Raw genomic sequence first — 13,458 nt, forward strand, 5'->3', positions numbered from 1 at the left:
CAGGATTGTTTCCATTTGACTTGCTCTTTCAGGAGGTCATACCCATCAGTGGTTTAGCCTCCCTTGGTCTTGTCGTCATTACTGCTGGAGGAGGCCGGGGTTAATGAAGGAAAGACCCTGGTAAAAACAAGCTGCCTTTTAATCAGAGGCCTGATGGCCCGCTCGGTGGGCCGGGCCCAGGCTGACCTTAACCCCCAGTCCCTCCGCTCAGTCCCTACATGGTGGCTACATGGCATTTATGTGTTGGGCTGCCTTTCAGATTGCATGCATGGAAACCTATGCTTTCCTTCCATTTAATTTTGGATAGGATTTTTATCGGGCAATTGCTTAGTGCAATAAAAACAACAAATATAAAACATTATAAACTAGGTAGGAGGACAAAACAGAACAAATTATAAAACTGGAAAGGAGATTATTATAAAAAGGTCAAGAATATGAATGTAATCAGTCAACATAGCGGCATTGCCCTATATTGCATCATGAGTAAACCAAACAACTGTTCTCATACATTATGAAATACTGTTAGTAATCCAGCATTGCCCTCCACAGTACAATGCCTCTCCTAATAGATCAGTAGCCATCTTATGTGTGTAAAAACAAATGCATGCAGACATACAAGTAGTAGAAAGTAGGCAGTATTTGTTAACAGGGTGGCGTTTGACTATTCAGCTGTTGGAAAGCTTGCAGCTTTCTGCCTCACATAGTTGGTTACTCCCCCCCCCTAGCTCCTGGTGAGTAAAAGCCCTGTCCCTACATAAAAGACTACATTTTAAATAGCTTTTGTCATTAATGCTTTATTAATTGCCCGGGGCAACACAACCCGATGCGGGGTGTGCTAGAAATATATGACACTTTGAGGTCAGTGCATATTCCTGCGGCGTGTTATGCAGTGGGCAAAATGGAGGCGAATCAGCAGGGTTCAGCATTTTCGGTGACTGCTCTGTGGATTTGCCGAGGGAGGGCTTTGTCTTTCTCTCAGACACAGCCTTTGTTCAAACTCATGAGTGCCTGCATGCACAGATACAGGATCAGTCCACCTCTGAGATAGTTTGTTTTCGGCATGTGATAAATCAAATGCGCATTTCTAAGGATATCCCTGTACACCATGGTCTTTGGGATTCTTTGTATGAGGCATTCATTATTAATGGTATATATTTTTGCAGTGGTGTTGAGGCACATTAACTGAGGAGGGGGGCATTGCGAGTCAGAGTCTGGTTATGTTTATATTGCCAATTATATATACTGTATACTTGCAATTTGGCTGGTAGATATTGCTGTAACTGAATAACTGAGCTCAGGAAGAAATACTCACACTACCCTAACACCAGCTTAAAAAAGATGTCTGACAATGAGGATCACATATTTAGTTATATTAACTACTACACTATATTGACTTATATATAAATATATATATAGGCAGATAATCATCACACATTTAACCTCTACCCTGTTAAGGGCACACTTCTGTAGACATGTATCCTTATGCTTTTGTTGTGCCTCTCACCTTTACATCGGAGGTGTCCCTCTGACAGTTTCTCCAAGAGCGGGCGATGGCTGAGAAGGTGCGGTCAGGGTGGTCGAACTTGTCGTTATTGGTACCAAAGAGGAATGTGGTGAAGGGCTCCTAAAAAGAAAGCGAATTTGACATCACAAAGATCAAAGATCCCCACCCAAATCTAAAGTCATCATCATCCTCATCATCATCCTTTTCACCCTCTTGATCTGCATTTCAAATGCAACCATTATAATTAAAATAACGAAAAACATCAGAACTGTTGGAATAACTGGATCACCATGCAGCTTATTCAAATACATGTGAATAGTCAGAATAAATTGCAATATTTAATTGTCGGTTTTTTCTGCGATAGTCTAAAGGAATCAGTCATTCATTGGATACAAGCCTGGGGGGGAATAATTAGTGTTCTTTGTGAGTACAATAAGCCATAATGATAATTGGCTCAAATGTGGTTTTCTCAGCCTGAGATGGCGACCATTGCCGGTTGGAGCGGATGGATCACTCACCAAAGGAAGAAAGGGATTGTGGAAACAAACCCACAGAGGCTAATCTAACTGCTGTCAAGGGAGCTCCTTCAGTTCATCAGCCTTTAGCTACTAATGATGGGGGAGGAGGGGAAGTACAGTACAAACTCCCTATGAAGCTTTTTTTCAAATTAATAAGCTGACTTCAAAATCGAATGTACAGCAACTCAAAGAAGCCGTGCAGGTTGAAAGGGCATGTTTTGCGAGGAACAGATTGGGAGAGTGCGTGGGCCTCCTCCTCCTCCTCCTCCTCCTCCTCCTCCTCCTCCTCCTCTTGCAGAGTAAATGAGGACAGTGCTCAGTAACCTTGATGGACATGTCTCCAGCGCTCACTGGGTTGCCTGAAACACATAAACCTGTCACAGCAGCCTCTGTAAATCATTACCCAGCCACTCTTTATTTAGTCCACATATGCCGGTTTACTGGCCTGTGAAATGTGTTTTCTGAGCGCCATTGGTCTAACTCGGGCCCAATCAAATTGAGATGTCGAGCTGTTTCCTGTGCAGAAGCCGACAGACCTCAAAGTAACAGCATCATCAAGTCTGACAAGTGACAATCAACTAATGCAGACTCAAAAATGAAAAGCTGTCTGAGGATGTGGGTTTGGCTTCATTTCTATTCGGGCGCTTGACTAATTTGGGGATTTTGAACACAGAACAATAATGAGTGTGAAGGTGCTTGAAGGAGTGATTTGACTTACTATTCTGACAAGCCAGTGCAGCGTGGAGGCAGCTGTGGAGTAGTGGGAGTTGTAATGACAAGGTGGTGCCTGGTCGTCTTCCCAGGTCTCATAATGATCAGCGTAGAAGGCTGCACGCTTTGGATTCAGAGCACCAATGGGCTGGAAACAAAAACACAATAATTATAGGTTGAGTTTTTGCAAATAAATAAATTGCTCCATATTTGCCTCTTTATTCAAAACAGAGGTTTTACCCTCAAAGAGACCCTGAGGAAATGAACACTTCCTCATGAGTTTTACCTCTGAGTATGTCTTCTATTTATGGGATACTGTAAATATACAATGTATTAAACATTAACCTGAAGGTGGGCGCCATGAAAGCAATACATATGAATTATTTTGTAATATATTTGATAAAGTCATATATTACAAATACAAATAAAACAGTGACCAATGTCATTTTGACATACAACTAAAACATTTAGTTTTATGGGGCTTATTTACAGTAACGACAACACAACCAAGGCTTACAGTACCTATGTGCTCAAAGCCATTGCCACAATCTCCAATATAGGTTAAAGATGAAAATAGTAACAAAAGGCATTAGGTCAAATAAAAGTATGGCTGTCTTTAAACTGTTGTGGGTTTGGTTTACTGTAGATCTGAGTACTATAACAGTCACATGTCATGAAACAATATTAACAATAGTGAAAGACAGGTCCATGATTTATAGAAAGTTCCAGGATTTTAAAATTCATATTATTAGTAAGCTGTAAGCCAGTGTGAATACTTTATAATAAAAGCAATATGAGCTCTTTTCTTTGCTAATACCATCTTAACTGCTCTATTCTTCCCAACCACACAGTCTGACTCAACTTATAGTACTGCGTTATTGGGTCAGTGAAAACCACACTTCATGTGAAGTCGCTGCAATATATTGCTTGTTGAAATACTGGAATCCTGGAGCCTGATGTCATCATTGTATACTTCTTGTAGGATCTTGGCCGGGTCAGTGTATCACCATGCAAGTCAATGCATATATGTGAGAGTATAGTAATTGGGGACCTTTATAATGTAACAAGGTATTTTGGAATACAAAAATAGGTTTCTCTCATAGTGTATCATCTCAGAACTACAGAAGAGGATTGGGGCCACGTGAAAACAATTTATAAGCTCTGACTTCTTCTCAGGATTCTGACTTTAATCTCAGGATCCCCCCCCCCCCCAATAACAATCACTTTTGGTCAGAAAAAAGATTATACTGTATCTGGCCCTAATCCTCTTTCATAAATATCTTATAAACTCAAAAACAAGAACCTAGTTTTCACTAATGGTAAATCCTTTGATAAAACATGTGCAATACTTAAACGTGTCTGACTTATCTATTAGACCAAATCTGACTTACTTACATTGGCGAACACACAAATTACACTCAAACACTTATAGAAGAGTGATCTGCATTAGAGGTGAAATGTTTTTCCTGCATTAAACCCCTAGGTTGTGTAGTACAATATGTATACAGTATATAGCAGCAGAGTTTTGGCCTGGAGAAATAGACTACATGCTGCCAATAATACCATCAGGAAGCAGGAGAAATGATGTTCCAAACGCATGGCTGCAGTGAAATGTATTGAAGCCCAAAGGTACAGTCCATCTACTTTGATTTACAGGTAACATATTGTGTTGCGTGCGTAGTTTACAATTTATTGTGTTAGGACAGCACACAGAATAGTAAAGAATAATTGAGCACTAAGACTTGCAGAGTCTTCGTAGTTCCCTAATAGGCTACCTGTGGTGCGTCTGGTGAAGGGCTGGGGGAGAGTTCAGGGCAGTCAAGGAGCTTTACTCTGGGATTTGTCTGTCAGACCCCATTATTCCCCTGAACCCTAAAAATGTCCTGTTGCGCTGTCTTCTGTCTGAAATGTACAGCGGTAAGGTGGCAGGGGTGAGCAGCATGGCGCGCTGAGGATGGAGGGAGGAGATATGAGCGTCTCCTGCTAAATGTTGTGGATAATCCATGTGGATTAACCCTGGCTGACCTGATTTACACCCAACGCACACACTGAGCCAAACACTTTACTCAGCACTGCTACTCCCATCTGTGTTCAGAGCCCTTCTGGGCGCTACTGAGGGGAGTTTCCATGACTTAAACAATACAGTGTAATCTAATCATGCGACACCATGGCCTATAGTGTTACAACGCCATTGAGTTAATTCAATCATGACTAAAACTAAAAAAAGTCAGCAAGCAGTTTTGCAGAAAACATTTTGGATCTTAACATTTGCTATAATTAATCATTCAAAGTTTATTGGATGTATTTATGCTGCCCAATTATTGTGAGGATGTAAAAAAAATAAAAAAATCTATATTTATTTGACAAACATCCAATTATTTCATTAGTAAGGCCAAACCTTGGATAGCGTGGTTAATTATTTAACCGCAGCCGCAGTAATAATTTCAATATCCTACTGACACCATCACTGGGTTTTTGCCCTTTGGTGGCTGTTTCATTTTCATGTGTTCTTAAGGCAACAAAATGACTTCCATTAAACACACGTTTATTGGTGAATAAATTGCTTTCTCTGCCTTTTCAATCACCCTGTCCAATATAAGAGCCTCGGGGGCATATTGGCAGTCAATATTAATATACTCAGTAACACTGACTCAGTAACAAAGGAGAAGGGAGGCTGGTAATGCAATCAATGGCAGCGTTTCCACCTGAAAGCCGAGCTCAGAGGTCAGAAGAAATCAAATAAAAGCCCTCTATTTAAGTTCACTTATTCTAACATTATTAAAATGGCACTATTATTTTGTCTGGGTACGGTTTGTATGCAACATCAGCGACAGACAGTCTCTCTTGGTCATTTTGAAGATTAGGTTCATATCCACGTGTGACACAGTGCACATGCCTGAAGCTCTAGGTTAAAATTAAATGGGGCCATTTTTTTGTTCTTCCTTAGAATTTAATGTCAGTCCACATCAGTGTTAGCACAATTGAATAGTCTAAAAGAGAAGTTTATTGAGATCTGCATAGATTTATGAGGTGATAATGGCCAAGCATGTGACATCTTGGCCCAGCTGGATCGGGGTGCAAGTCACAAGACGTCTCACACTCTGTTAAACGGCCGCTGGAGTAACTCATACATGTTAGAGCTGTATGAAAGACCCAGTTAATAAATGTGTGAGGGAAAGAATACGGAAAAGACTGCTGCAGGTAATAAGTATGCATCATGGAAAGAATAAGCAGATAATAAAAGCAAGACAATCCTATTAAAGCTAACAAATTAGCATAGATCTTAAATGTGCAGTGTCATTAAATGTTTTCAGAATAATCTGAACAACTATTTTCACGATGCTAGCAGAGTCAGGAGTATGTGATATTTAATATATTAATTAGCGTTAAGCTGACAGTTTTGTTTTGATACATGCAAAAGTACCAAATGTGCTGCCAACACCCTATCTATCTTTTCCAGGGACTAAACTTACCACAAACACACGTCTTTAATAAAGAGGAAGGGAAGCGATCTAAAGTTATAATCCTATTCATTCTTAGGGTTACAGAATATCGGGCACAGTGTTCTCACAGCGTAGTTTTGCAGTGTAAGCATAAATACAATAAGGCATTTTCTATATGACTTAGAAGTAAGATCGTTTTCATTTTATTTACGAGAAAATGGTTTGCTGAGCTACAGACTGCATGGCAACAGTTCTCCTACATCCTTGAGAAGTGTGTTGAACACTGCTCAAATAGGGATTGAAAATGTATACTCAACAAAATGTAAAAAAACAAACGCATAAAACAAGCAGGGAAAACCAAATGTAGTTAGGGTGAACATAAAAAACACTAAACTGGCTTTTTCCCAGAAGAAGAATGTAAAGCAAATTAAATGTATATTTATAGATGTAAAGTGATGTATACAAATGATGGTGACAAGTTAAGAAAAACATAAAAATGAACCTTCTTATGGGGTTTTCTGGCCGCCTGTGTGTATAAAGGTTGGGTTGAGTGTTTGGATAGAACGTCTTTTGTATTTATTGTATCCCGGTTTCCTTCGATATGACCATGTCACCATATGACTACAATAGTTGTGATAGCAGATCTAATTAAAGTTGGTGATGAATATTCACACTCAGTCTCAGCTCTGTTGAATGTTACAATCTTGTTTATTAATTGAGTGAAATATGTGTTACTGTCCTCAGCATCGAAACAGACTATGTACACCAAGAAACTAAACCACATGAAATTGTGATGACTTGAAAGAGACACTTTTTCTACATTATACTCATGGCAAAACAAGACAATGCACTCTCAGCTTGGCATAAAGTAGCTTCCCCACTGGTTGCTTGTCGAAGAGTTCAAGCATAACATAATTTAAAAGGCTACTTCTAGGTTAGTCCCAATGCTCTACATCTCTAAGTGTGCTGCCTTGGCCAAAACAACTGCTTTGAATATGTTGTATGTTTATAAATGTCACATTCTGGTCAAATAACGCTGTCCAAATATTCATGTATATGTTGCAAGAAAAAGTATGTGAACCCTTTGGAATGACCTGGATTTCTGCATAAGTTGGTCCTAAAATGTGTTCTGATCTTCATCTAAGTCACAACAATAGACAAACACAGTCTGCTTAAACTAATACCACACAAACAATGATATGTTTTCATGTTTTTATTGAACACACCATGTAAACATTCACAGTGCAGGGTGGAAAAAGTATGTGAACCCCGAGGCTAAAGACTTCTTCAAGAGCTAATTGGAGTCAGGAGTCAGCCGACCTGGAGTCCAATCAATGAGACGAGATTGGAGGTGTTGGTTAAAGCTGCCCTGCCCTATAACAAATACACACCAGTTTTGAATTTGCTATTCTTAAGAAGCATTGCCAGATGTGAGCCATGCCTCGCACAAAAGAGCTCTTAGAAGACCTACGATTAAGAAATGTTGACTTGCATAAAGATGGAAAGGGTTCCAAAAGTATCTCTCAAAGCCTTGATGTTCATCAGTCCACGGTAAGACAAAGTGTCTATAAATGAAGAAAGTTCAGCACTGTTGCTACTCTCCCTAGGAGTGGCCGGCGTCCTGTAAAGATGACTGCAAGAGCACAGCGCAGAATGCTCAATGAGGTGAAGAAGAATCCCAGAGTGTCAGCTAGAGACTTAAAGAAATCTCTGGCACATGCTAACATCTCTGTTGACGAATCTACGATACGTAAAACACTGAACAAGAATAGAGTTCATGGGAGGACACCACGGAGGAAGCCACTGCTGTCCAGAAAAAACATTGCTGCACGTTTGAAGTTTGCGAAAGAGCACCTGATGTTCCACAGCACTACTGGCAACATATTCTGTGGACAGATGAAACCAAAGCTGAGTTGTTTGGAAGGAACACACAACGCTATGTGTGGAGAATCCAAAGTGTGTTCTTGCAACTGTATACTGCTGGTATGCTTTAGGTTTGACTACGAAAATACAACAACATAATATTAGGAGAATGTATACTTGATAAGATGCTGACTGGGAAATAAAAACATTTTTATAATAAGATAGGGTAAGAACTTCAGTGGTCCTGCATTTCCTTTATTCCTGTCATAGTCCCATTGGTTAATAATTCCAAATCAGGCTTTGCTTAGTTACCTCTATGCAACACAAATAATCACCTCTTCTCTTTCCCTTCCACTTCCCAATGATCATAGATATGGGACAATGAAAACAACTGGTTCAGACAGTCCCACACTTGCTTCTATCTGAGTTCATTTCTTGTATAACACCTGACCCAGTTGAATACATCATCACGACTAAAGTAAGTCCGATCAAACTTAGATTCGGCTTCAGTTTCAATCAGGATCATTTCTGGTGTTCCATTCCAAATGAACCCGGCTGCTGGTGAACGAGTGAACAGAGAGCACCTCTGTTTGTTTGGTTGGTAAGCTACCTCCCAAAGAGACGCATATTGCATTTTATATTTCAGAAGTAATTACATTACAGTATGTTGCTATGGTGCTCTGTCAGGAGAAGTCACGGTCATTTTTGCTTGCCTCGTCAGAGGCAGTGCTGCATGCAGCTCCAGTCTAATGCAATCAAGTGGCTCAAACTCAAGATAAAGCAGATGTGCTCCCACACAGCCCGACTGGAGTGGAAGTGAGGGTGAGGAAGACTCCATAAAGGAAGGAAAAGTGTAGAGGGGGGGGGGGGTGTTTACAGCAGATAGGCTTCTCAGCTTTTACTCAGTCCTACAGAAGAACCCTAAATAAAATATTAAAATTGGTTTCTCTATCTCAGCGCAGCTCATTCCAGTGTATAATAACAAGGGAAATCAACACCTTTAGCACATTATTTACGTGATTTTAAGTATGGTGGAATCAAAATGTTAACACTAAATATGGGTTGAGAAATGCTCTTGTGTGTCTCTTCGAAATGTTACAAGGACATATCGAATACATTTGAGTCTGAGGTTAAAGTAGCACAGTGTTAAACCACATCTGCTTCTTTCACATTCTTATGCAATTGTATGATTTCCACCACATCATTTAACAGCGTGAGGAAGATTGGCTTCCCCATATCTATCATCCACTTGTCACTCAATCACGAAATAATCATTACAATCTAATGAATCACTTCACTGCATGAATGTATGTGACATCCAAATATGCAGAACTCTGGCCCTGAGGCAAAGCAATGCAGAGCTCAGTAGCACTGTTCACAGCTCACTGAATGCCCAACCGCAGGTAATTGTAGGTGTGTGCAGTATGTTTGGGAGGACATTATTTTGCAAATCAGCACAGACCACAAGCAATTTGTACAATGCTGTCCATCAAGTGATAGTCACCTGTAATTAACAAACAGGTCTCAGGTAGGACTCTGATCTGTGGGAAAGAAAACTCCCAGATTGTGCAATGCTAGCGTGGGATAATTCTAAGAATAAAAAGTCAGTTTAAGGTCTATCATTTAGTTGTATCCACTGTTTTGACATAGGACTAATGATATGCCTATCACTATCTATCACTGAGCTCTGGAGTGACGTTTGATTTTACTTGAGGTCATTTGATATTATTCAACTGCAGAATAGCAAATTAAACATACAAATTAAAACAGGAATGAATGAATAGGCTAAATGCAGCAAATAAGCCTGAGTAGCAAATGACAATAATGATAGTCCGAAAGCTGTCATTTATGGCTTTGATGGATTTGTCTTTGTCCAAGTCTTCAATAAGTCAGTTGATACATTTTTTGGAAGGTTAACTTGTTTTGTTAAATAAAACAAAGGATAAGTAGACAAACATCATATTGCTTTTGGCATTGAAACATTGGTACTTTATAAAAAAATGTGAGTTGATACACGGTCTTAGTAACCAAACACACAGCCTATGGTGGTACACAACCACACCCGATGGACACACACCTCAGAGACACACACCACCCTAATATAAACCGAACACGTCTCCAGAGACTGTGCTGCTACCTCTGATCCATAATTGAACAAAAGGGCATACCAAGCCGAGAGGAGAAGTGAGGGGGCCTCTGTCCCTCCCTGCATCGCTATCTGTGAACTTTTGGAGGTAAGAGCCCCGGGGTTCCAAGGACAACTGTCAGGAGACCCAGGCTGTGAACTCATGCTAATGAAGGCAGCTCAGCCCTGTAAACAGCATGGGAGGATGTCACTGGAATACATTACAATACATAACTGTCTCCCCGGGGCCGGAGGTTTGCACATGGCTCAGCCATGGTCACCCCCCCACCCCCAAAAGACACACAAACATACATATGCACACACACACATCCCAGGGCTCTCCAGCCCACCTGGATGCCCCACAGGCCGGAGCAGCCGAAAGCAGATAAGTGCTGCGATGACGGAGACAAGACACACAACTGAGCGATTTGTCCAAAACCATCGAGGTTAACAGAAATGATAGATGTGCTGCACAATTGTTCAGACTCAAAATGTCCTCATCTAGTTAGTCCACGTTTCTTTGTGTAGTCCAAAACAACTTTTATTTTTCCCTTCCAGGTTCTCCTCTTCTCCCACTATGAAACACACGTTATGAACAGCTGTAAAAGCTACTAACTGTTGAGAACTATGATGGTGAAGCGAGGCTCCAAGTCAGAATGTCGGCGCTTTGAGGGAAACAAGCGGGAATAAGGGAGCGAAAAGCGAGCGAGAGAGAGCTCAGACAGGAATGTGACTGTGTTCAGGTCAGTGCGCTGCAGTTTGTATGTGCAAGAGAGAGGAAGAGGCAGAGAAGGAGACATGGGGGTGGTAAACAAGCCACAATGTGTGGTACAGTGATCCGCTGCCTTTTCCTCTTCAGTCAAAGACAGAGCAAACTGCTGAACTCTCCCAGAGTTGTAGGGCATTAGTGTCATCGTGTCTGAGCTCTTGTGATTTGGCAGCGCTCGCAGGACTCTCGCTACAGCACAGCTTGATGCATTTTATAAACGCCATATTTAGAAAGACTTTCACTGCAACACTGTGCTCATGACCCGGTGTCCGTTCATCAACCTTGAAAGTCTAATCCAAGCAGAAACTTGTTCAATAACAATGTTTTATTAATACAAATGACTAGCTATATTCTGGACATTACACTATCTAATGATTGCCTTCTGTAGAAACGACTCGGCTGGCCAACAATTCAACATGAATATAAATCATAGTGTTCTGTTGTTCAAATGAATGATTTTGAATGATTTTTTTTTAGATTTAAAAATGTAAAGAAAGCTGAATGTAAAACTAAAAAGTGTTTTACCTGCATGAAGGATTTTCTTGTCTATTTGGGGGCAGCAGTAACATGCTCTAAACACATTGACATGTTATCACTTTTGAAGTTGAATTAAATTGAATGCATTAGGACCCCTGTTAGCTGTAATATAAGTAGAAGTTATACTTCCTGAGGTCCAAAACAAACACAATATTCTATATGTGACAGTACATCGTAATAATTATTAAAATAATCGGGTGATAATTCTCGGTGGGTTCCTATGAGCGAGTCCTTTCCAAGTAGCCACATCATTACTTGTTGATAAAGAGATGACAATTTAAGTGGCTTTAACATTATGATAATAGTTTAAACCACATGGCCCAGTGCTCGTTGAGATCATACAATTATTGACTAAATCTCCCTATCTAAAAAATCTTTGAATTGTGAGCATTGTAGGGATTACTATTCAAGGTTCATATAGTTATAAAATACAATTTTAAAAAGCCTCTGATGCAGAAACCACTAAGACACTTTTAGGTCAAGGATATACTACTGTTTGTGCTGAGATAATACAGATCCAAATAAAAGGGGAGTGAACTAACATAATGTATTTGAGTGCATTTCAGGATGTTAAGATCAGCATTTCCCACATTCGGCATTCCACCTCATGACTTTAGACTCTGCACATGATTCCTCAGCTATTAAATATGATATGCTTTTACTGTCTGGATCTTAATAAGGAAATCCCCTGCCGTCAGAGCCAGCCGCCCCTACTTGCCCCCCCCCCCTTCTCTCTGTCACACTGAGGTGCACGGCCGAGAGGCCTCGGTACCTTTGAGAGATCTCTGAAGTTCCCTGGCAAGGTCAGGTCCAGCTCCTCTGAGTCGTAGTTGGTGAGGACCCAGGGAAAGACCGGGTACTGGTTCAGGTCATTGTATGTCCTCCCTAGACACGCAGAGCAGACAGAAATCTGTGAGTGATGAAGGATTGGAAGGGAACAGAGGGGTTGAAAGTGGGGCAGGGTGCACTTGAGGCTTCAGTTACATTGGGGGATCAGCATGCAACATTCCAACAAGCCCCCAATCTCAGAGCCCTCAATCAGACGCACTTCCTGTTTCATACGGCGTCTGGAGGAGAAACACATAAACTAATGGTAAGCTCTCTCTTCTATGAGGGATTGTTTTCAGAACTCCCCATGCCTTTTCCTGCTGAGTGTACGTTGCCAATGGACTGTGGGAGTTACAGGGGGCCAGATGAAGCAGCCTTCAAGTTGTAAGGAGTCTATGTAAAGGAGTGTCTAAAGATTCTTAAGAGAGTTATGACTCCCAATGCCTGAAATGTAGCTGCAAGTCTGATGCGCTGATTGGCCAGATGTGGGTTTCCTCTATTCTCTTGCAGTGGGAATATGGTTTTCAGATGGCAAAATGTGCCACAGCAAATCCATGGGAAAAGCCAAGAGTATGTTGCCTGTTGTCATTAATGTTCTACTTTTTCTTTGAAGATGACACTGACACAGCTGTGAGGTCAGGTGGTGGCCAGTTGTAATCCAGGATTGGGATAGGGCTGCCATAGATGGTTTTGTTGGAATGTTTACTGCTGGTAATAAATCAAGCAAAAAAATGTAGGCTCAAAGCAAATTGATTGTAAAAGATGGCAGCAATACTTTATGTTAACCGCTGAGAAAAATGAAAAGGGATCATTGGTGATGTCAAGGTCAACTTCAAAGTTACACATAATCACATCATTACAGAAGGAACATTACAACTAACACCTGAACATTATAACTGTTACATTTTCATGATTGATGACTGACTAAGAATATCTCACATCAGCAATTTCAATGACCCAAAGAACATTGTCTTCTTAAGTTGACCTTCTATCTCTATTGTAATGGCCAGGAAGTGGCAACTCTAAGGTCAATACAAAAACGGTTGTATTACCTCTGAATGAAAGCTCATGAACACAACTATGCAATACACTGCATTTGGAACCTTATATAAAATAAATCTGCTTGCTGGAGCCATACGTTTTTTAATAATTGTCAACTA

At 40.6% G+C, this 13,458-nt stretch overlaps 1 protein-coding gene across 3 annotated transcripts in view; it reads right to left on the bottom strand.

Moving 5' to 3' along the window:
• The window catches only part of LOC117457231 (neurobeachin-like), a 223,104-nt gene that overhangs the window by 21,126 nt on the left and 188,520 nt on the right, over positions 1-13,458 (bottom strand). For all 3 annotated transcript variants that reach the window (XM_034097171.2, XM_034097172.2, XM_034097173.2), the window contains 3 exons: positions 12,243-12,355; positions 2,741-2,881; positions 1,505-1,624 (listed from right to left, as the gene is read on the bottom strand). In XM_034097171.2, the coding sequence (XP_033953062.1) occupies positions 1,505-1,624; positions 2,741-2,881; positions 12,243-12,355 (374 nt within the window). The remainder of the gene's footprint in view (positions 1-1,504; positions 1,625-2,740; positions 2,882-12,242; positions 12,356-13,458) is intronic.

Source organism: Pseudochaenichthys georgianus, chromosome 13 (genome assembly GCF_902827115.2).
Source record: "Pseudochaenichthys georgianus chromosome 13, fPseGeo1.2, whole genome shotgun sequence".
Lineage (NCBI taxonomy): Eukaryota > Metazoa > Chordata > Actinopteri > Perciformes > Channichthyidae > Pseudochaenichthys > Pseudochaenichthys georgianus.